At 38.7% G+C, this 25,586-nt stretch overlaps 1 protein-coding gene across 1 annotated transcript; it reads left to right on the top strand.

The window, feature by feature from the left end:
• The first annotated feature begins 2,914 nt into the window (after positions 1–2,914).
• Positions 2,915–25,586, top strand: LOC128497051 (pyrimidine-specific ribonucleoside hydrolase RihA-like). Its single transcript, XM_053466918.1, has 6 exons — positions 2,915–3,205; positions 9,387–9,577; positions 20,897–21,076; positions 21,443–21,554; positions 24,613–24,749; positions 25,179–25,586. Exons 2-6 carry the CDS (start codon positions 9,389–9,391, stop codon positions 25,524–25,526), a joined length of 966 nt encoding a protein of 321 aa, XP_053322893.1. The 5' UTR covers positions 2,915–3,205; positions 9,387–9,388; the 3' UTR covers positions 25,527–25,586.

Below are 25,586 nucleotides of genomic sequence, written 5' to 3'. Positions count from 1 at the left end.
AAATCTCGGGGGGAGGAGGACAGTGGCAGCATATCTCGGGGGGGGACAGTGGCAGCATATCTCGGGGGGGGGAGAGACAGAGTGGCAGCATGTTTTTTTGGTGCTTTTTTAAAGAAAAAAACTTTTTCTTTAAAAATGCACCAAACTTTTAGGGTGCGGCCTATATATACGGGGGCGGCCTATATCCGAGCCAATACGGTATATATATATATATATATATATATATATATATATATATATATATATATATATATATATATATATATATTTTTAGTATGTGCGTGTATTTTCTTGTAATTCCTGTCACCGTCAAATGAACAAAAAGTGACAGACATTTTATAATTGTGATTGAAGAACAATGGGTGTTGCCTCAATCGGTATGACTTCAGCCAGAGCAGGTCTGTCAAGCATTTCACATTTAGGGGATTTTTTGCTTTTTCTTCAGGTATTCATGTTCCAATGATGACAGAGATCTGAAAGGGGACTATAGAGGCCACAATTAGGTTCACTCAAGTGATTATACCATACGGTAACCTTCCAAGTATCCCTCATTAGGAGGGACAGTCCCTTTTTATTTATTTTTTATTTATTTATTTTTTTAATGCAAATCCTTGCATTAAAAAATGGTGTGAAAGGGGGTAGATCGGGTCTGGATGATCTGTCGAAGTAGAGATATAAGGGGGTACAGAGTTGTAGCTCTGTAGGTCAGGGTCAGAAGTTTAAATTTGATTCTGAAGGGTATGGGGAGCCAATGAAGTGATTGGTACAGTGGAAAGCAGATAAGGAAGGGTTACAGAGAGAGATTTATCTGCAGAGTTGAGGATAGATTGGAGCTGTGAAAGACGGGAGAGGGGGAGACCAGTAAGTAGGGAGTTGCAATAGTCCAGACGGGATACCACAATGGAGTGGATTAGTATTTTGGTAGTTTCTTGTGTGAGGAACGGGTGCATTCAGGAGATGTTTTTCAGGTGAAAATAATTAAAACCATGGGGAAGGATGTTATCCCTGATGCTGCTAATTTTGTTTTTAAAGTAGGTGGTAAGCTCTTGGGTAGAGAAGTTGAAGGGCAAGGGAGGTGCTGTGGGACAGAGAAGGGTGTTTAAAGGTGGAAATAGACATTTAGGGTTATGGGAAAGGGAGACTGATGAAGTAAAATAGGCCGATGTGTAGACAAAGAGCATACGGTTGTAATGAGTGAAATCTTCAGTTGAATGAGACTTCCTACGCAGGTGGTACGTGAACACCTTTGGAGGAGACGGGTCTGTGTGGAATACCATGGCTGAGGTGGACTTCATAGGGTATGGCACAGTTACAGGAGCAACCATGTCTAGGACTGAGGCTAGTGTATGGTTATACTGAACTGTAGCTGTACCAGGACAGGAGGAGGGAGATATACTTGAGAGAAGTGGCTGGAGTGTATCTATAAGCTATAGAGTGTTTTGATCAAAGTTTTGATAGGTTTGTGGTGTTAGTACTGCTGCTGCATTCTGCTTGTGGTAGTGCTGACTCAAGCAAGAAGGCTTCAGCCTACTCGGGTCAGTTAAGAATAAGGAACAATACTTAAAGAATTGGCTCCTAAATTTTAAATGACTAAAACTAAAATAAATCCATTACATAAAAAGAGACCCATCAATCACAGCCATGACCATCAATGACACCCCCCCCCAATATTTTTGGCTATTTCTACTTATCAATCATTTATTATGTACCCGTCTACACTCGGTCCCTTCTCACTTTCCCTCCTGAAGGAGAGCCAAAATGAGTTGTGATTATGCCAAAACGTGGCAACGTAATGAGCAAATTGTAACTAATTTTAGTGTTTACTACAGTCTAGTGTTTACTACAGAATTTGAATGTACTCATAAATCCCGATAAGATGGTTTGTGGCAGGTTTATGAGTTTGAAGTGGCCCTTTGGACTCCCTTTCAATTACTTGTTCTCAGAGTCCTGTCCGATACAACCTTACATGATTAATTAAAGGCCAAAGTTTGGTTTGTGCCCATAGTTTTAGCATAAAATATAGCAATTGCCGAGATCTGCTTTTTGGATTTTGGTTTCTTTTTATTTATTTTTATGTGGTGATTTAAAAAAATCACAAAGTGCCTGGGCATGCTGGAGGTTTATATATATATATATATATATATATATATATATATATATATATATATATATATATATATAATAAAACTACCCTTATTTTTTTCTGACAGAGGGGAAGTCCTGGTCCACATAGCCTCATCAGCTCATTTTCATGTAAAAATTGTATTTTTTATTATTTTAAATTTTTTGTATTGCATAATGGGGTCTGAGATCAGTCACTAAGTAACCAACTCACTGATCAAGCTTTATTTCCCAGAATGTTCTTTCCTTAAAATCCTTAAATGACTGCAAATCTTTACATTATGTCTACTTAGAAAATATGCACGTGGTGTGCCATTAATATAGAACTTGAATACATTGTCAATGAGATCAATACAGCATTTCTGCTTAGAAGAGCAGTACTGTACACAACAAAGCAGTTACAGGACTGCATGAAGTGACTCTAATTTTATTTTTCTGATAAACCAAAAAAAAAAATTAGATTATTGGGACATTTATGGTTGTGAACACCCTCTAACCAGGCACTAGAACCCTTCTCGAAAAGAGGGACAGAAGGATTTGAGTCCTACAAAGGGACTGTCCCTCCTGAACAGGGATATTAAGTATGAGAAGATATATTTACAAAGGCATCTTTTATGAATTCTAATTTCATATAAATGCAGATCAGCATATCTATGGCCTCGCAAGACCTCCAAAACTCTGTGTTCTGTAGCATAATGTGACAGTGCCAGAGATTATAAAAACAATTCCGAGGAGTGGAGTTAACTTTGTACTCCTCCCATTTGCCAGAAACTAGCAAATCATTTCTTTACAAAGGGACACAAAATAGCAAGCATCTTCTCAGAGAATTTCAATAAGTTGACTGCTTAGGGCGATCAGAGATACTCAGAGTCCAAGGCACAAGAATCTAAATTGTTTTACTCTTTGCTTTGAAAGCAAACAGTCAAAGGATAAAGTCCAAACAGACAGAAGTTTCTGAAGTTTCAGTTGTAAGGAAGAAAAAAAAAAAAGAAACCTTATCTAAATCAGCCTACTTGCTAGAGAGTCACAAAGACCAGTTTTTTGGGTTTTTTTTAGTACTTTCTACACAGAAGCTGAAAACAAGGTATGTATAGAACAAGTTGTGCTTGTTTTATTTCTATTCACCCAACTTGCTAACACAACTTTAAAAACAGTTTGTTTGGGGAGAGGGGAAATGCAATGTATAGTTTGTCGTGAAAATAGCAGAAAGATCAGTTTGTGTAAATTTGTAACCATTCTAATAATCTTCAATGTTTTTATATACCGGTATTTTACCACTGGGACCTGTGAAATGAACATTTGTGTATGTCTATGTAGCTTCCAAATTCCATTAGTTATAGAGACAGAGTGGCCTTGTTTGATGTAATAAAATGAAGATCTATTTAATGTATTGAGAGATTATTCTGGGCAGATTGGGCACCAGTTGTACTCTGATGGGCAACATCCCAAGTGGGCTGCAGACCTTTTGACCCATTCATCTGTGATTGCTGTCCCCTATACCCCCTGTTATTGTGCCAATGGGTAAGACGTAGTGCATATATCAGCATGCTATATGCTCCCTTGTTACCTTTCAGTGGATATAGTAGAATATGGTTGTGCGTCCTGGCGAGCTTCATCTGCGTTAGACCGGAAGATGTTGCAAAGGGTTAAATCTGGTGATCTGCCCCAGCAACATACATCCCAACATTTCATATTGCTATTTAGAAGAAAAATGTATAAAGATATATTCTCCTTGCAAACACATTATCGTGACATTTAGGGCTGCAAAGCTACAAGATACCCCCATTGTCAAGAAAATGGGATCTCCAAGAAATGAGGGATATCAGAAAACAAAGAAAAAAAGAGGGATATGTCCTTTCTAAACATGATTATGATATCCACCGTTATATGGCAGAAAGACACATCTGCTTCTACCCTGGAAACTACTGTCCCTTTAATTGATATTGCTGTATTTATGAATAAGAAGGTGGCCAAGACAGATGTTTAGTTTCCGGTCAAAAGATTGAAAAGACACCGGAAAAGCATATGAAAATGCAGTGAGGAATGTCTTAGTAGAGGATCCCATGTATATGCAAGCAGATTTCATTAGCAATGCATTAAATAGTTGATATAAAATAATGGCTCAAGGAAGTTTCTAACATAAACATAATTTAATCCTGATGGTTTTGTTTCTTAAATATCTTGTGCATTTATCCTTAAATTCTTGCTGAGATTATGACACAATTTTACAGTGAGCTCTTAACGTCAAAAAGAAAACATAAACTGCCATGCATTATTTTTACCGTATTGGCTCGATTATAGGCCACACCCTAAAAGTTAGGTGCTTTTTTAAAGAAAAATGTAGATTCTTAGAAAAAAAAACATTTTAGTGGAATAGATATGCTGCCGCTCCACCCCTCCCCCCCCCGCCGAGATATGCTGCCACTCTGCTCCCTAAATATGCCCCCCCGACTTACCCATGCAGACTCCCGGATGCCTAGCGGGGCTGGCGGGGGACATCTGCGCGATACGCATAGACAACTTCCGGTGAGAGATTGTTAAAGCATATCACGCAGACATTCACCGGCTGCGGTGATGCGAGCATAAACAACCTCTGCTGCTGGCGCGTGTGCTCGATGTGCTTTAACAATCTCCCTTGCCGGCACTCCCCCCCCCACTCCCGCATCGTGTAGACGTCCACAGCTGCTGGAGAGTAGGATCCAGGTCCCCTGCAGTGCTAACCTAACCCTGCTGCCTGCCCGGCCCCCGGAACTGCATGTCCCGCACGTCTGTCAATACGAATTGCGCATTCCTGCACTAAACCCCGATTATAGGCCGCACCCCCACTTTGAAGACTTAAAGTGGGGGGGGCGAGTGCGGCCTATATTCGGACAAATATGGTATAAAATGCATAGCAGAATCCTTTGCATCTGCATACCTCGCAACCATCTATTTCCCGTAGGACAGTCCTAGTTTTAAGGCTTTCCGTTGAGGTTCCTCACTGCTTACTTTGGCAGGCAGTGGGAATCAGGGGCTGGTTGGGCACATCCCACTGGGATGCAGACTAAATTGAAAGCTGGAAGATGCAGTATAGGCATAGATTCTACTAAAGCCACCAGGTTAAAGTCACTAGATTCCCCCTTTAACTGCACACACAGCAGAGTTTCATTAAAATCAATCAAGTATTAAGAAAATAAGTTCTGGTCGAGGGGGGACATATGACTTAAGCAACTAAGAGAAGAACAGCTAGAGAAAACTGGTACTTAAAATTAACTTATGGGGCACATTTGTACTTAATCCACCCTTAAAAGGGCATTCTGGCTAGCTTAACAATAGTAACCATCATTTCAGTAAAAGGGATACTTCCACACAATGCATAGAGTCACAATTTCAGGTGTCCAACTTGTGACATCTTTGTTGAGGGGTAGCTAGAGTTGGGAATGGAGTGCAGCCAAATACCCATATAAACTGTAGAGAGGTGGGAGGTGACTAGATGAGAGCTGCTATGAAGGTCTGTGTCGCAACCGCATTGCCCTATGCTGGTTTTCAAATCCTTGGGCTGGTCAGGGGAATTTAGAGGATCTCCCTAACCAGTACATCATTAACATTGGCTGCAAAACCAGGATAGTGGAGTAGCTCAGATGAACAGTGCTGGAAATCAGGACTGTCCTACACAAATCAGGACATTTTAGGGTAAATAAATAAATGTGATAAATCTGTAACTTTTATAAGTTAGCCTTGCGTTACTGAATGTAATCAGACACTCTTTGGCTACTGATTAAATGAATACATTAAAGGGACACCTTGGCACCCTACCTACAATGAATTCATTTTAAAATTACTTTGTACTGTAATATGCTTTTTCTTACCTAAAGTGAGAACATTTACCTTGCATAAAACCTCCATCCCCATTGTCTGTATTTCGCAAACCATTTTGGGAAAGTACTTTCGTTGCAACAATGCAACAAGTTAACATGAAAACATTGATTTTGATGCAGTAACAGATGGGCACATCTAGTCTGTCCATTAGCAGGCAGGGCCAATGTATTCAAACCCCCCAAATTAGTTCTACTTGGAGGCAATAAACAGTTGGTTGAGTCAGGATGAGCTGTTGAGGTTGTTGGTTGTTCAGATGGCTTAGATAGGATGCTGGCTAAGAGTGTTACAAGGAAAGTTTATACGCTTCTTGAAAGAGGTGGGTTTTCAGAGAGCTTTTGAAATTTGCATACTTGAAAATCGGACAGAACGGGGAAGAGAATTCCAGAGATGGGGATACAGCATGGGTAAAATCCTTGGATAGGGGAATGGGAAGAATTAATGGTAGAAGAGAGTCAAAGGGCGATTAGGGGTATATTTGGATGGAGGAGTAGAGACAGAGCCGGCCTTAGGTGTTCTGGCGCCCTGTGCGGACTACTCCTCTGGCGCGCCCCCCCATCCCAAAAAAAGAAAGGAATAAAAACTTGTAACAAAACTCCAATCACTATATACTACGCCATTGATGTGGTGTAGGCCTACCACTTCATTGTCTGGCTTAGTAGTAGGGATGCACCGAAACGAATTCTGGACTGAAACCGAAAGTGCAGCATTTACCTGGCCAAAACCGAATATGACCCCCCACACACCATAAAAAAATCTAACACTTTTATTTAAAGTAAGTAACACACCAAAATAGGACAAAACAATTAAATAACAATATTGTGTGTGTGTATATATATATATATATATATATATATATATATATATATATATATATATATATATATATAATTAACAGCAATCACATTCCTATCATGCCCAGGCATAGCCAGATTCCAGGATGTACTCGCAGACTTGCATGATAGGAGTATGATTGCCCTATCTACCCCTTCTCACTCTCTTCTGCTCTATCTACCCCTTCTTACTCCCTTCTCCCTATCTACCCCCTTTCCCCTGTCTCACTCCCTTCTCCCTATCTACCCCCTCCTAACTATCTACCCTTTCCCTCTTTGAAGTTCACTTACCTTTCAGGAGTCCTGCGGTGGGGGTGCAAGGCCTCTGCCTCCCAGCTCTGCCACTGTATGGAACAGTATAGAATGATGGGAGTTATGATGTACTTTTAGAGCATAATTAGATCATGAAAAAGACATTGGAAATGGTACAGCATAACACCCATCACTCTCACACATATACCAATCCACACACATATACCAATCCACACACATATACCAATCCACACACATATACCAATCCACACGCATACCAATCCACACGCATACCAATCCACACGTATACCAATCCACACGTATACACTAATCCACACATATATACCAATCCACACGTATACCAATCCACACATATACACTAATCCACAAATATTTACCAATCCACATTTACCAATCCACACACATACCAATCCACACACACCAATCCACACATGCACTAATCCACACATATACCAATCCACGCACATACCAATCCACGCACATACCAATCCACGCATATACCAATCCACACATACGCTAATCCACACACATACCAATCCACACATACACCAAACCACACATACACCAATCCACACATACACCAATCCACACATAAACCAATCCATACATATACCAATCCACACATATACCAATCCACTCTCACTCTCACTGAATGCTTTCCTACCTTTCCTCTTTTCTCCTTACAGCTCCTTTTCCTTCTCTTCGCTCCTCTTCTTCAGTTCTTTTGTCTTCTTCCGGTTCAGAGGGCACAGACAGCAGTGGGTGCGGCTTCAGTGTTGTGCGCCGGGATCTGACAACAAACCCTGGCGCGCAGCAGCTGTTGCCGCGCGGATCGCGAGGGAGCGGTATCGGAGGTCTTTAACAGACCTCTGGCTCCCTTGAGTGATTTTAAGCCGGGTTCAAGGGAGATCCTTGAACTGGTTTAAAATCACTCAAGGGAGCCGGAGGTCTGTTAAAGACCTCCGATACCGCTCCCTTGCGAGCCTGCTCCTCCAGCGGCGGACATTACTGTCCGTCTCTGGAGGGGTGCCGGGTGCCCCCCTGATGAGCGGCACCCGGTGCGGACCGCCCCCCACCCCGCTAGGTACGCTGCTGGCGGCAGCGGTACGCTACGGTGGCGTCGGACCCTGCGGCGGCGGCGGACCCCGCGGCGGCGCCCCCTGGTCGCACACCCCAAAGGCTGGCCCTGTGTAGAGATATATAAGGGGGGTGTGGAGTTTTAAGGGGTCTGCAAGTCAGGAGTTTGAATTTGATTCTGAAGGGTATGAGGATCCAATGTAGTGATTAGCACAGTGGAGCAACAGATGAGGGACAGTGAGAGAAAGATTAATCTAGCCGCAGTATTGAGGATGGATTGAAGTGGTAAAAGGCAGAAGAGACCAGTATGTAGTAAATTGCAATTTTGCATACTGTATATCACAAGGGTGTGGATTAATATTTTGGTTTTCGTGTGTGAGGAATGGATGGATCCGGGAGTTATTTTTCAGGTGAAGGAGGCAGAATTTCGTGAGGAACTGGATGTGAGGGATAAAGGAGAGAGCACAGTCAAATGTGACACCAAGGCAGCAAACTTGGTCTGTAGGTTGGATAGTGAAGTTGTCAATAGTTATAGAGATGACAGGAATTGCATTTATTCGTCTCCTACCACTCCATAGATCGTTAAGTTTCCAGAGAACATTTAATGGGATGTATAAAGAAATTGAAAACAATCAGTTTTAAAGTTATTAAATACAAAATTATTGAGAAGCTAATCCCCCTGCAAGTGTTCTGAGCAGGCCAGCAAAATGTCTATATTGGTTTGTAGCTGTAATAACATGGTTATTGCCTGTGTGTACTGATTATTGGGACATATTTTAATATTTACTGCATATGTAATTCAGAATCAGAAATATTCCTTGCTAATCATATAATCATTTTGAGAGGGGTTCCTGGGATAACTTGGAACCATACCTGGGAACTTTATAACAACAACTAAATGATTGTACATAAGAATCACAATTTGTACGTTTTTAAACAACTGTGTTGAAGAATGCGCAGGCAGAAAAAAAATCAGTCAGAATGCTCCTTGAATTTGAATGTGCTTATATTGTTTGAAAAATCTGGTTATCTTATCCAAAATAAACTTGTGAGAGGGAAATTACTTGGCGGCTCCAGTTTCCTTTTTTAAAGCAGGACAGATGGCTGATGAGCTAAAGGCAAAATATGTTACCATATGTAAAATACATACCAGGAAATTAAAGCTACAGAGAATATTTTAGCATTGTCTCTTACAAAAAGTCTATCTAAAATCTGTTTCGTTTTTAGGAATGTTGTCCGAAAAGAAACTGCTTGTTATCGATGTAGACTGTGGCACAGATGATGCTCAAGCTATTATGATGGCAATCAGCGCCCCCAATGTTGAGATTTTGGGGATAACGTGTGTGGGAGGTAACACTCTCTTAGATAACGTCTGCAAAAATGTTCTTCGTGTCCTCAAATTATGTGAGCGGTCTGACGTAAGTAATAGCTTTTGTATTTTCCTTAAGGTAATTCTAATATTTTTTTTATTGAGTTATTATTTAAAGCAAATCTCTTGTACTTTTTGTCAAACATATTAATATGCTTATAATATCCCCATAAATCAAACCCTGTGAAGATAACGCAAGAAAGATTACTTTGGGGTTCTTAGCCTTTTTGTGTCCTATTGGAAGTGATACCACCTGGCCCATAACTGAAAAAAATGAGCTCTAATGGTAGAAGTCCCCTGTTCTTATTAGTTAGTGAAGGCTGACATCACACTTTTTGCAGACCACTGAAACCACCAGCAAGTGGCCCCTTTACATTTGGTCTCCCTTGCAATTGCATGGGAGAATTCTGCATAATTGCCCATATGCAGTTGCTCCTTTGCTCGGCTCCAAGCTATTTCCATGCAGGCAGGGCCGGCCCGACAATGGAGCCGCGTGGGGCAACCGCTCCAGGCGGCACTTTTGAAGGGGCAGCACTTTGGAAGGGTAGATAAGGGGGGGGGCGGCATTTTAAAATTCGCCCCAGGCGGCATTTTGCCTTGGGCCGGCCCTGCATGCAGGCGACTTGTTCAGCCATAAACATGTCTAATTATACTTATCGCCAATCTGCTACAGCCCTTTAAGGGGTGGCTATTAAGCTGCAAGATAACACGCCCTGTGTGGGCACTTATGGACTTAAAGGGGTTTTTTTTTGTAAAGGTAAAAGGAACACATTCAATTTTTTTGCCAGTATGTGTCATAGATCTTCTTCAAATAATAAACTGAATTTCAATTGTAATGAAATGGAAGCCAGAGTAATGGGTTGCTATTCAGTTCAATACTTGACATTGGTGACCGAAAAAAAGGGCTACCAATTTTTGCCTTTTATTTTGTTCTGTCTTTACAGTCTGAATGCAGTTAATTATGATTTTTACTCCTGTTCTCAAGGGCTGAATCGTTTGACATGAAACCCCTGAATTAATGGTCTGAGAAAATGTGTTTTTCAGTAACTGGTTGATCCATCAGAAAATACATAACTTAAAAAGAATACCACTCTATTTCAGTTGATATGTTTATAAAATGATTATAAACATACCTGGGAACTCTCTGTGTTTGAGCCGGAGAACTCCAGGTGAAGCACTGCTTCTCCGGTCAACACCAGATCCTCTAGGTTTCGGGAGCGGGGTCTTGACACTCCCTGCCCATTTGCCCTTTAAATGGGGGTGTTCCTTCAATATCAGCGAGAACGCCCACTGACACCAGCAGGAACGCCCCTAACGTCACCAGGACCACCCACTGATAGCAGCAGATTTCAGTGGACAGTCCTGGCTGCCTCCCGCAAGGAAAATATTCGTGTTACTAAATTGAAGTAAAAATATAATATGGCCAGCCTAAGGCAGGAATCCCCAGCAAAATAAGCGAGAGAAACACAAACCCACATATATTGTACTATGACAATTACGCACACCCACATATATGAAACATGCATCCAGACACACAGGTTGGCCTGGCATGTTTAGGGATAAACATTGCGCTGACAGGCTTAACCTGTCTCAAGGACATTGACAGTGCTCTACACGGAGGGAGGTGTACCGAGAACATACCTTTCTTTTTTCTTACTCATTTGCAAATGTGTCATGTAAAAAAGCTGCTATAACACAAAAACAGGCAGGGGCAGCAAGCAAGCTTGGTATGTTTAATGGAAGTATGTTCTTACCATATTAAAGGGGAACTCCATCCAATTTTATTTATCAGTATTATTGGCTAGAAATCAATTTCAGCTCTGTTTTTTGCATACTATTATGTTTTCAGAATGGCTGCATGTTAGACATTTTTTGTGTTATATTGAGCTAAGAAAACACACTATATCAGACAAACAAACTGTCTCCTTTTATCATGCTGCGTTGTGGTAAACAGTAGAATGGTTTCGCTTCAATCACCCAGCACGACACACGGTATAAATAAAGAAAGTCCATGAAAGAAAGGATTTCCTAACACAAGCAGAACTTCATTAGCATTGCCATAAAGAATGAGGTCATGACAACAATGGCAGGCTCCAGGCCTGCAAATGAAGGTTGTTGGAGAAAAATGAAATAAAACAAGGTATTTTTGTATAGTATACATATATACACACTTACATATTTTTGTATACATATTACTGTATACAGAACTATATTTTGAGGTCAAGGGGGCATGTTGTCCTCAATGGGCTTTTCTGTTGGCACAGACATCAAGACTCAAGCTGTTGTGTAATAGATAGTCACACATACGTCACAGGCTCACTTCCATGTCCACCTCTTCTGAATAGCTTCTGGTGTAGAGGTCTGCATCTCTCATGGGCATTCCCCAGGGACCCATTAGGTAGCTACTATAGCTAGAGACTACAGCTAAACGCAGATGTATGTAAATATGTCTTTTGTCTCCAGTTGTTTCTCTTTCTCCCTCCGCCAGAGTTTTTTTTTAAAGTGTATATATGTTGTAATACCAGGGTACACTGTATACAGAGAAGGTATAAAAAAGAAGAAAGGTTGCCTTTCATGTGAAAAACAGCTTAAAGGTTTATTTTGATACAAAGTATGAAAGAGAGCACAGAGACAGCTTGGGTAACGTTTGGAAAGGTGTGATTTATGGACCCCCTGGACAAGCCTAATGCTTTTTGATACTTTGAAAAAAAAAAATAACCTTGTCTTTACTGTCATCTTAACATTACAGAAGACTGTAAGACAGGCAACATAATTGGATACATATGTATGTTTTGTTTTGTTTTTACTGTAAATATTTAGATGGAGTGCAAGGTAAAATGGATTATTTGAAAGGTACATTAAACTTGTTAGTAAGGCTAAAAGAAAAGGGAAACCATTTTAGTACTCCACCTTATTACTCCGAGTACTTTAATATACATTCTTCTATAGTGGAAGTTTCCCTTTAATATTACACCCCCACAAACACACACACACCAACATTTCAATTGTCCCCGAGGGTTGATATGAAATGAGCAGAAAAAAATGAAATTCTTGTATGGATCAAGCGCAGTTAAAAATTGACATTGTTCCAATCCTTTGAGCATAATCTGAAAATACTTTGCTATTGTCTCTCTGTGGAGTTACAAAGGCTTGGCATAACTTCTAACATCTGCCTCGCATTTTATTTTTATGCAATAAATTGAATGTACTTCAGTCAGTAGGGATAGAATGGTTAAAAAAATCCTGTTACAAACAGATGTAAGAAAATTCTCTTGTACAAATCTGATTTTAAGCACAATATTCATATCTGCCTTCACATGCAAAGATAAGATGCTAAATGCTGTAACTTGATTTAATCCGTTTTATTTAAATGAAATATGAAGCTGTCTTGAAATCCTGAACCTGTCTACCAGGAAGACTGCATTGTCATATTAACTATGCATTAACAGGAGCCTTTATATCATTATGACACAAGAAGCTCTTCACAACTGGCCTTGTGCAGGGCCATAACTTCCATTGGGCAGCTGCCCTAGACACTGCGGTGAGGGGCAGCGCCCTTTTGTTTCCTTCGCTCCCTGTCGCCAACCGCCTTGTGCTGCCCTGACTGCAGCAGTGGGAGCATGAGGCCTCTATCTTGGTCACAGTTTGGGCATGTCATGCTGAGCGCCGGAATAGGATGTCACAGCGAGCACAGTGGCCAAGATAGAGGCCTCGTGCCCCCACCGCAGGACTTCAGCAGGCTAAGTAAACTACAAAGGAAGGGCGAGGGGGTAGATAGTGAAAAGGGGGGATACATAGTGAGAAGGAGGTTTAGTAAAAATATTGAAATAAAGAGTGAGAGAATGAATAATGTGTGGATGAGAGTATGAATTAATGTGTGGATGAATTGTTTGAATGAGTGAGAGAATGAATTAATGTGTGGATGAATTGGTTCAACGATTTTTGAAAATGCATTCATGAATATGTGTAAATGATTTGTGTGAATGAGTGAGAATTAATTGTGTGAATGAATGTGTGTGACTCCATTTATCTTTGTTATACACTCATATAATTTCAATGCACATACTAATGTTATTTAATCCTTTTCACGAATAAACCCTCTTTTCATATGTTTTTCTGCTTGGGTAGATAGATGGGCCAATTCTGCTGACACATTCTATGTTTCTATGCTTAAAAAACAAACATAATTTATATGGTCAAATTGATGCACACTGTTGTGTATAGTAATTGTGTACCGAAAAAAAACATCCTCTCTATGTTTAATTTGCAGTGTTGGCACTTTGAGGCCTGCAACTTGGTTTGATGTAGAAAATTGGGCACACTGGCCCAAAAACGTTCACCATCACTGGGTTAAGGTCTGGGCTCTGACTGGGGCACTTTTTGTTTGAAACTATCTGTAGTAGATTTACTTTAATGTTTAGGGTGATTGTCCTGCTGCACCACCCAACTTCTACCACGCTTCAGCTAGTGGACAGACACCATGACATTATCCCGTATGATAACTTGATCCAATAAGTTCCAATGATTCCTTCAAGCCGTTAACTGTTATTCCTAGGATTCTTTTTTTACCTCATTGAGCATTCTGCATTGCGCCCTTGGCATCATCTTGGCTTGTCCCACACTTCGAAGGAGAGTAGCCACAGTACTAAATTGTGTCCATTTATAAACAATATCAATAACTGTGGACTGATGAATATGTAAACTCTTTGAAATGCCTTTGTAACCCTTTCTAGCTTTATGCAAACCAACAATTGGTAGATCTTCTAAGAATTATTTTTTGTGAGGCTCGGTTCACATCAGCAGATGATTCTTGGGAATACAAAAATCTAAATGTTTGTGGGTTTTTTTTTATGTCAAAGTAGTTCGAACACACATCTCCAATCCATGACTCCAGTTAGCTTTTGTTGAAGTAACTAGCTAGGTTAGGGGTTCAAGTATGTTTTCCAACCCACACTGTGAATGAATGATGTATTCAATATGACCAAGAACCATGCAATAATGTGTGTTATTAGTTAAAACAGGATTGTGTTGGGTTTATTATTGTAACTTAGATGAAGATCATATTATATTTTTTATTTTTATTTTTATTTTATTTAAATATTTTATACTTTATGTTCTCAGATTTAGAATACATCGGTAGGGTATTACAATGTCAAAAAAAAAAGAAAAAAGGAAAAAGAAATACATTCTTGAATGGAATTATAAGCAATTAAACACTTATTCAAAACGAACAATGCATCCATTCATTATTATGTTCCGTTCTACCGTAAGATATATGATTATTTAAGAATTTTATAAACAGAAAACAGTAGACTGCTACCCGAACCGAATAAAAGAAAAAAAAAAGCAGAGAATAAATTACAGCATATTATCTAATATAAGCTGTAACTGTGGCAAGTAGTTGCCAATCACAACACCACCCATAACATTCATCCAACAGGCAGTCATACATGGGAGACAATGAGAAGCATCTAGGAGCTAGCTATTAATCATAAAGTAGATCATAGTGCAGTATAGTATAACGTCCGCCCAGGGGAAAAAAAAAAGGAAAAAAAAAAAAAAAAAGCAAGGGAAGTAAAGAAATTAAACCTCAGGTAGAGAATTTCAAATATTTTCTGGATCAGTGTCTCGAAAGTGTTTCCAGGGTAGCCAGATATTATCGAATTTAGAAAGCTTGCTGATTTTAATATAGTATCCTCTTTCCATTAAGTACTGATGATTAGTTTGATTAATAACTGATCCCCAGTCAAATAGGCCTGCCTGTCTCCAGTTTCTAGCAATGCATATTTTTGCGGCCATAAGTACATGGATAATTAAAATTCTATGATTTAAATGGTATTTCTCAAGTCCCAAATGGAAAAGAAACATCTGTGGGTCTAGTTGGTCCTGAAAGTGGAGAAGTGAGCCAAGTAGTTGCAAGAGGTTATATCTCAAGTTTAGTAGTTGCGGGCACTCCCACCAGATATGGGCAAATGTGCCCATGTGGGAGAGACACCGCCAACATCTGTTTGAATGTGTACTACTGATTTTATTGAGTCTAGTTGGAACCAGGTACCATCTATAAATTATCTTAATATAAATCTCTATTAAATTTATTGAGTGAACGTGCTTTCTTATGAGAACCAAGGCCTGACGCCATTGATCCAAGGAAAACTCGAAACCTAGCTCACTTTCCCACTTCAGGATTGGTGGATCTTTCTCATCTTTTTGCATAATTAATAAAAGTTTAGTTGAACTTGAGATTTGTTTCTTTTTTTTGTGAGTTGTTAGCCAATGTTCTACTTCCGGATTCCTATCGATTCCCACCTGATTAATAAGATTTTTAATCCTCAAAAAAGAGAATAATTCAGATGGTGGTAGAGAAAAAGATTTGCATATCTGGGGAAAGGGCACAATGGTATCTTGGTTTAACAAGTTACCAATGCAGGAAATACCGCATCCTTGCCATCTGGTCAGATCTATATCTCTTATAAAATAACGAATAGCCTCGATTGGAGTAGAGGGCATAAGAGATCTTTTTATCCCCATACTTCGTTTGAGTTTAAGCAATGTTTTAAGTGTGTCATATATTATGGGATTCAAGATTTTTATATCTTTCAATCGAAGTGTGTCAGCCCAAAAGAGAAGATATAGTTCCTCGTGGCCCATGTCTGATTCCTCTATATATAACCATCTTGGGGAATTATTAGATTTTTTATCCCAAGCCAAATAATGGGTCAACATTGTAGCATCATGAAGTTTGTTAATACTCGGGTAGGATATTCCCCCTTTATTTGGTTTCTTAGTTAAAATGTTATTTGTTATCCTTGGTCTTTTCTGCTGCCAAATAAAATGGTCGATGGTTTGCTGAATACATTTCAAGATAGAGGTGTGAACTCTCAAAGGGATTGTTCTAAAAAAATAGAGAATTTTAGGAATTAAGTATCCGTTTATTAAATGAGTTCGGCCAAGCCAAGAGATTTCTAGATTTTTCCACCTTGAGAGCTGTGCTTTTATTTTATCAATTAGATTTTTGTAATTACAATTAATAAGCAAAGGAAGTTCTTTTGTAATATAGATTCCGAGATAGTCTATAATTTGGGAATTCCAATCGAGTGAACACAGAGACCCAAGCTCAGTTATTTCGTCTTGCGTAAAACAAGTCGTGATGAGTTGCGTTTTGCCAAGATTAATTTTGTAGTTAGAAATTAAACCATATTTATCTAATATTTTAAAAAGTGCAGGAAGAGAAGAATCTAAGTTCGTCATTGACAGAATAACGTCATCTGCATAAAGAGAGATTTTAAAAGACTCTGAGTTAATTTGTATGCCAAATATATCGGACGATTGTCTCACTAATTCCGCAAGAGGCTCTATACTAAGGATATAAAGTAAAGGGGCTAGTGGGCATCCTTGGCGGGTTCCGTTCCTTATAGGGAACCAATCTGAGTCCAGTAAGTGACCGACCACTTTAGCAGTTGGATTAGTGTAGAGGTTCATGATGTAATTTTTGAATGTTCCTACGATACCATATTTTATGAGCACCGCTTCTAAGTATCTCCAGTTAACCCGGTCAAAAGCTTTTTCGGCGTCAAGCGCCAAAAAAGCAGACTTAATTCGAAGAGAATTAGCCTTATGTATAAGGTTTAAAATCTTACGGGTATTGTCCGTAGGACTTCTGCCTTCCACAAATCCTGTCTGATCCTTATTAATGATATGTGGTATCACTTGTTTTAGTCTCTGAGCTAAAATTTTAGAATAAATCTTGATATCTAAATTGATTAGAGAGATAGGTCTATAGTTAAGTGTTGAGCTTGGGTCCTTGCCTTCCTTGGGGATTGGGATTATTGCCGCTTGAAGAAGTTCTGCCGGTAGTTGTGCCTTTAAAGAAAAAGAGGAAAATACTCGCAGTAATAGCGGGGCAATCATATGCTGTAGTGATGTATAAAAAAGAGAAGAAAATCCGTCTGGGCCAGGAGCCTTGCCTAATTTCATTTCTTTTATAGACTTATTAATTTCTAATAATGAAAAAGGTTGGTTTAGAAATTGTGTTTGTGAAGTCGAAATTTTTGGAAGCTTTAAATTCTGTAAAAATTTGTTTATTTCCAGGTCCGACTGTGAGACCTCAGGAAGATTATATAAGGTTTTATAATAATTAGCAAAAGCGTTAGATATAGCTTTAGGGGTAAGAAAATGATTATTTCCAACTATAATTTTTTTTATAGTTTCAGTTTTTTGTTTAGCTTTAAGTTTGTTAGATAATATTTTTCCTACCCTATTGCTAGAATAGTACCATTTCTGGCGTAATTGTAAAAGCATCCAATTAATTTTTTCCTGTTCTTTAGTTACAATTTCCTTTCTAATAAATTTTATCTGATGAAGCAAGGGAAGGTCCATGTTATTTTTATTAATTCTCTCTAACTCGGCTAATTTTATGTGAAGTTCTGTCAACGTAGAGCCCCTCCGTTTCTTCTCTCTAGTGCCTATTCTTATCAAAACGCCTCTCATGTATGCCTTAAAAGCGCACCAAAGAGTAGGATCTGATACTTCCCCATTGTCATTTGTCTGACAAAATTGTTTAACCTCCTGTAACAATTCATCTGAAATTGTTGTGTTTCTAAGTAAGGATTCGTTTAGTCTCCATTTATTTCTTATTTTATAGTCGGGATTGTTAGTTATATCTAAGAAAACTGGCGCATGGTCCGACCAAGTAATATTTCCTATCTTGGAGTCCTTCACCATTTTCAGAGAATTTGCTTTTGTCAAAAAAAAGTCAATTCGCGAGTACGTTTGATGCATGTTTGAAAAAAAGGTGTAATCTCTCTCTAATGGGTGAATAGTACGCCAGCAATCAAACAAAGAATTTCTTAATAAAAAATCTTGAATCCCATAAGATGTATTTGTATGTTTTTTAGTGTGATGCTTAAAATGACTACGGTCTAACTTGGGATCCTGAACAGAATTGAAATCCCCACCTAGTAAGAGGGTCCCTATCTGAAGGGAGTCTATTTTAGTAATAAGATTGTCCAAGAAACGAACCGAAATCCTGTTTGGGGCATAGACATTAACTAGTGTAAACGTAATGTCGTTAATTTTAACTATTAATATCAGGAAGCGTCCATTGGGGTCTGCCTCCTCATATATAAGGTCTATTTTAAGTTGTTTCGAAAAAATTATTGCCACTCCCCTTTTCTTTTTTACACCTATTAAATTGGCCGCATAAATATAGGGGTATTTTTTAAATTTCCATAAGGAGGTAGGTGGTTTAATCCAGTGAGTTTCTTGGATAAAAGCAAGATCAATATTATTATCTTGTAACGATTTAAATAAAGCACTTCTTTTTTGCGGAGAATTCAGTCCCTGGGCGTTTAGGGTAAAGACCCTAATGGTCATAGAAAGTGGTATGTTGCCCCTGATGTTTCTCTCCTCCCTCTTTCATATTTCAATTTTACAAAACAATCATCACATACATTCATCTTCTCTAGAGTTCAAGCGAACTAATTATGTTGCTGACTCTAAAAGTTCCTGTTTCCACCACAGGAGTTATGTAGGGAGGAAGGGAGAGAGAGGAGGTAATTAAATATTAAAAAGAAAAAAATAAATAAATAAATAAATAAAATAAAAAAAATAAATAAATAAATAAATAAAAAAAAAAAATTGGTCTACCTAAATTCAGACTATATAAACAAGTAAAGCATAATATTCAAGTTACATCATAGCATCTCCTCAGTATAACAATCTGAATGCACATAGGGTCCGGTCAAGACTTAATATTCAGATTGTATCGTGAAGCACCTCACAGTGTGCCATTCAAAGAGCTCAATACATATCATACAGATTCTTAATGACGTGCTAAGTTCACGCTATGTAAACAAATCAAAGCGTGATATTCAAATTGCATCATAGCATCACCACAATATAACATTCTAGATGAACACATGGTCAAGTCAGGACATAATATTCAGATTATATCATACCACATCTCACAGTATGCCATTCAGTATGGACAACCCCTTGAGCTATGTATTCAATAGTAATAGTAGAAGAAAAAAAAAAAAATATATATATATATATAAAAAAATCACGCATATCGAGAACTAACCAGATTCGTAAGTTTCAACATAATATGTTCCGAATCGTCTCTAAGTATAGCTTTTGGGACCCCTTTAATCTGCCCAAAATTAACTAATTTCTATCAATATATTCTGTGCTGGGGACGATCACCCATATACGATTGTACAAGAGTAAGATCCTACTACTGTCTTACAGAAGCTCATAGTGGGATGGTTAGATCCAAACTGTATACTCAAGTTATACTAAAGAAAGAGTATATATATAGATATTAAAAAAAAAAAAAAAAAAAAAAAAAAAGAATTTAACAATAATATGTGTGACAAAATATGCCTGGTGGCCTGTATCTAAACAGATCAAAGCTTAGTGTTGTATTTTTCAGTTTAAGTAATAACAGGCAGTCAGGTACTTAATGCATCGATGCTTAGAAAAATCACATATTAATACGTTTGTAACGATGAATAAGTTCAAAATATCCCATAACTCCTCAACTCAGCGTAATGTAGGTATACCAATATTCTAGAAGGAAGAGAGGACTCATAGAATAACAGACAGTTAAAAGTGTAAAAAAAAAAAAAAAAAAAAAAATTATTATTATGTAAGTATAAATATAAATATGTGTTAACTAAGTGAAGTGAAAAACTAGTTGAAATTATGTAAAAAATGTGTAATAAAAAAATAAAAATATATATATAATAATAATTAAGAGTCATGAATTATATGAAATAAGAGATGAGTGTGGGTGTGGAAGATTTTTTTTTTTTTTTTTTTTTTTTTTTTTTTTTAAACTTATAAGGGGAGCAACAAATATACACTTATAAACTTCCACACCCACACTCAAGATCATATTATATTTTAAACATAAACATAAGTGCTTTGTGCTTCATTTTATACACCTGTTAGCAATGAGTGAAGCACCTAAAACTAGCAGTGGTGTCCAAATACTTTTGTTCAGATTGTGTGTGTGTGTGTGTGTGTGTGTGTGTGAATGGTCAAAACCTATTCTCAATCTCCGAGCTCCGAGTGGATAAAATGCTAAATTGCAGTCTTAAATCCCTTCCTCTAAAAATAAAGAACCTTTGGTTCCACCTGGTGGCCAATATGATATTCAGCGATAAAGTGCATTGTGACGTTAGTTCATTTCTGCACACATTTTGGGGAACCTATAACCAGAGCTTCCTAAGCTTTTAAGTGTGTCATCATAGTGGAAGTCATAAATGCAGCATTACATTCACATTATTCTTTTTACATAAATAATGTATTTGATTAAAGCATTGAATGTTCTCATTCCTGTTATTGTATAATGTTTATTTTCAAGATTCCTGTATATCGAGGGGCATCCACTGCAATTCTAGGCCAAAACATCCATGCATCGTATTTTCACGGTAAAGATGGTTTGGGAGATGTTCCTGACCCAGATGCCCCAGGGTTGGAGTATATTCAGAAAGAACATGCGGTAGATGCCATGATACGACTGGCATCAGAGCACCCGGGCCAGGTAAGACTGTGATTAGCACAAGTAAAGGTAATGATTAGTATGGGTTTCATTTTTGATATGAGGGCCGGACAGCCGTAGGTCCATAGACTAAATGTTTTCCCTCAAGACATTTTAATATCCAGGATGTTTTTTGTGAACGTTGTCTGTTTATTAATTAGGGTGCATGCTGCAGCTCAAACCCAAAACTTTTCCTACAGAGTTAAGGACACAGTCCTTTCTTTGATAAATGCTACTAAATGCTGTATTGGTATGATCAACAACAACAACTTTATATAATGGTAATATAGATTATAGATTTTTTTATTTTTTACCAGATTTCCATGGTAGCTACAGATTTATAGATTTTATTTTTTATTTTTTTACTAGATTTCCATGGTAGCTACAGGTCCGCTGACCAACTTGGCTTTGGCTGTGAGGATGGACCCAACCTTCCCCCAAAAACTTAAATGTTTGTACATAATGGGAGGAAACATGGAATGTAAGTGTTAAAAAGCAGGCATCTGGTTGTAAGGTTTTTGTTTTATCAGATAATTGGGTGTCTCTGATGCCAACCACCAAATGGCAATAGCTGGTGGCCTTCTCAAAGCCTGTCTAGACAGGTAGGGTCGAAGCCAAATTCCCTGAGGGTTATCCTGTCCCTCTGAAAAGGAGCAGAGGGACCACCCTCTAAGTCCCTGTTACGAACCATCAACCTACCCTGAAAAGCAATCCATAGTCTTTTTGACTTAGCCTAACCTTTTTTCCTAGCTTAGTCAATGGCCAAAATGTAGTTTGCCCCTCTCCGACGCAAGCACCTAGCCTCCTGTATGGATCGGCACGATTTGAGGAACTCCACATATAAGTGTTGAGCTACTTTCCTGGAAACTCTGTCCTAAAGCATACCTCTAAAATTAAGGCAACTTGACCACCGACAACCTCCCCTGGTTGAGAAACACACAAAACCGAATTGAAAAATCGGGGCATGAAGTAAAGAGAATATAACACCGGCGTGTGCCTGTCCAGGACTCAAACACCCCAAATACCCCTTGAGGGCTTGTTTTACCATGAAGCACTTATTAAGGTAATCCATCCCATCAAGCTTAAATGAAAAATGCCAAAACCTCTTTTCTATGGTCTATGCTACAGTGAAGGAAAAAAAAACGTTGATCCCTTGCTGATTTTGTACGTTTGCCCACTGATAAAGACATGATTAGTCTATGATTTAATGGTAGGTTCATTTGAACAGTGAGAGACAGTATAACAACAAAGCAATCCAGAATAACACATTTCAAATAAGTTATTTGCATTGAAATAAGTATTTGATCCCCTATAAATCAGGTGTCTTATATACAGGTAATAAGCAGAGATTAGGAACACTCTCTTAAAGGGAGTGCTCCTAATCTCAGTTTGTTACCTGTATAAAAGACACCTGTCCACAGAAGCAATCAATCAGATTACAAACTCCCCACCATGGCCAAGGCCAAAAAGCTATCCAAGGATTTCAGGGACAAGATTGTAGACCTGCACAAGACTGGAATGGGCTACAAGACCATCGCCAAGCAGCTTAGTCAGAAGGTGACAACAGTTGGTGCAATTATTTGCAGATGGAAGAAACACAAAATAACTGTCAACCTCCCTCTGTCTGGGGCTCCATGCAAGATCTCACCTTGTGGAGTTTGAATGATCATGTGAACAGTGAGGAATCAGCCCAGAACTACGCGGGAGGATCTTGTCAATGATCTCAAGGCAGCTGGGACCATAGTCACCAAGAAAACAATTGGTAACACACTACGCCGTGAAGGGCTGAAATCCTGCAGTGCCCGCAAGGTCCCCCTGCTCAAGAAAGCACATGGACAGGCTCATCTGAAGTTTGCCAATGAACATCTGAATGATTCAGAGGAGAACTGGCTGAAAGTGTTGTGGTCAGATGAGACCAAAATCAAGCTATTTGGCATCAACTCAACTCGCCATGCTCCTTCATAGAAGCCCTGGCGAAAGTGCTGGCAGCAGCGGGGGTTGTCTGTATCATGCAGACGTCCATCAACTGCCAGAAAGGAGGATCCAGGTCCCATGCAGCGCTGCAGGGGATCTGGATCATAACCCTGCTGCTTGCCTTCAGAAGAAAGTGCATGAGAAAGTGTATGTCCTGGGTGTTGGGCAATACGAATACAAAAACCCTGATTATAGGGCGCACACCCACTTTAAAGACTTATTGCTCATTGAAACAACCACACTGTCTTTTTTTCAGAGCAGCCTATTGTTTTTTCTTTGTATCCTGAACAATTCTTCTGGCAGTTGTGGCTGAAATCAGTTCTTTTCTTCTTTCTATGGTTCAGTATCTCGCCTGCTTAGTGTATCCACATGCTAACAAACTCATTTGACTATTTATACACAGACACTAATTGCAATTTAAAAGGCCACAGGTGCAGGAAATTAACCTTTTAAATATCATTTTAACCTGTGTGTGTCTGTCTCAGGATTGTAAACTTGCGAGCAGGGCTCTCTCCACCTAATGTATCGGTTTGTCTTAGTCTGTCAATTCTCGTCTTGTCATATTCCTTGAATATATGCTGCTTAAATTTAAGCGCTGCATGAATTGTTGGCGCTATATAAATAAAAGATAATAATAATTACAACAAGGCCACACATTCAAGGGTATGTAAACCTTTGATCAGGGCCATTTGGGTGATATATGTTATGATTTAAAAAGGAGCCACACAACTATGTGATAAAAATGGCTTCATATGATCACTAGCCTTAAATAAAGACATGTTTTTTGCATGGTCAGTCATATTTTAAAAATCAATGCCAACATTTCACAATTTCTGCCAGGGTATGCAAACTTTTAAGCATAACTGTATCTTTATCAAGCCATTGCAACCTTTGCCTCAATGCATCTTCTGATGGAATTGCTTGTCATAGAGGAGCCACGACTGTCCGCCATACACCTTGTATGCTTCCCCCATGCTGTCCACGTAACAGAACAAATCCAAACAATGTTCAGGGTTTTTCTGGCCAATGACACTCACAAAATATACTATATAGACAAAAGTATTGGGACACGCCTCTAAATTATTGAACTCAGGTGTTTCAATCAGACCCATTGCCTCAGGTGTATAATCAAGCACGTAGCCATGCAGTCTACATTTACAAACATTTGTTGAAAAAAAATGGGTCGTTCTGAAGAACTCATTGAATTCAAACATGATACTCTGATGGATGCCACCTTTGCAATAAGTCAGTTTGGAAAATTTCATCCCTGCTAGATATTCCACATTCAAGTGTTGAGGGGCATGGTGAGTAAAAATTACCAATGCTGTGCTTAAGAGTTCCAAACTTCCACTGGTATTAATATCAGCACAAAAACTGACTTTTTCATTTCATGAAGTCCGCCTGTAGGGATCCTTCTTCCTCTTCCTGTCTCCCTCCTGGATGAAGCTGACCTTGATGACAGTTAAAAGTATTTAATCTATTCTAAGGTTTGGATTTATTGTTTAACATTATATACTATTTTTAAAATTATATTTGTTTACTTAAGTACATTTCCCTTTCTCTAGCCAGGGGAAATACTACCGCTTGTGGTGAGTTTAACTTCCTTGCTGATCCTGAAGGTGCCTATATTGTTCTCAACGATTTCTTATGTAAAACATACATTGCTACCTGGGAGCATTCCTGTCGTCACAAGCTTTCATGGGTATGTGTGTTCATATGTCTTTGGTATTTTACATCCGCTGTCGTGAATTTGATATTTAAATAATAATTTTAATATTCTTGGAGCATAACTGTACATTAATGGACTCATTTACAAAGTTTTGGTTTTGGATTCTATCAAATCCATGTAAAATTAGGGGGCAAAGAATAGGTATGGTAGGCCATTATGAAGGCAGGGAATGAAGTGCACAGTATAACTTCTAAATAGAATACTTGAATGATATAGAATTGGGATCGTGTGAAAAAGTGATTCTGGTGAAAAGTTCAGTAGGAACAGACCATTGGTTGCTTTAAAACCGCCTTTTATACATAACCCCAATTGACTTGCAGAAATTATAGTCTACTTGTGTGTTTGTACATAATTACCCAAGTGTGTGAACCCATGTTAATGTCTTACTATGTCCTCACACAGGAATGGTATGATAAGTGGGTTAATATGGGAACAAAGAAGTCTGACTTCATAAAGAATATCTACGCTCACAGCCTGCAGTATTCCAGAAGTGAGAAGGAAGAGAAAGGAATGGTGGCTGGCCCTGGATTTGTTTCCTGTGATTCCTATGCAATGGCTGCTGCTATTGATGAGAGTACTGTTACAGATGTCATTGAATGTGCAGTTACTGTGGAGTTAAGTGGAAAATTTACTCGGGGCATGATGGTCCTGGATATGATTGATGACCTAAAAAAAACAAATAAAGCCTTTGTCATGAATGGGTGTGATATAGAGAAATTTAGAGCTCTGATGGAGGCTACTGTGAAATAGAATGCTGCAAACACCATCATCATAAAATCAACAAATAATAAAAGCGTCATAATAGTTAAA

The sequence above is a fragment of the Spea bombifrons genome, chromosome 5 (genome assembly GCF_027358695.1).
Source record: "Spea bombifrons isolate aSpeBom1 chromosome 5, aSpeBom1.2.pri, whole genome shotgun sequence".
Classification (NCBI taxonomy): domain Eukaryota; kingdom Metazoa; phylum Chordata; class Amphibia; order Anura; family Pelobatidae; genus Spea; species Spea bombifrons.
Note: the sequence above shows the minus strand (reverse complement) of the source record. Positions and strands in the feature narration are given on the sequence as shown.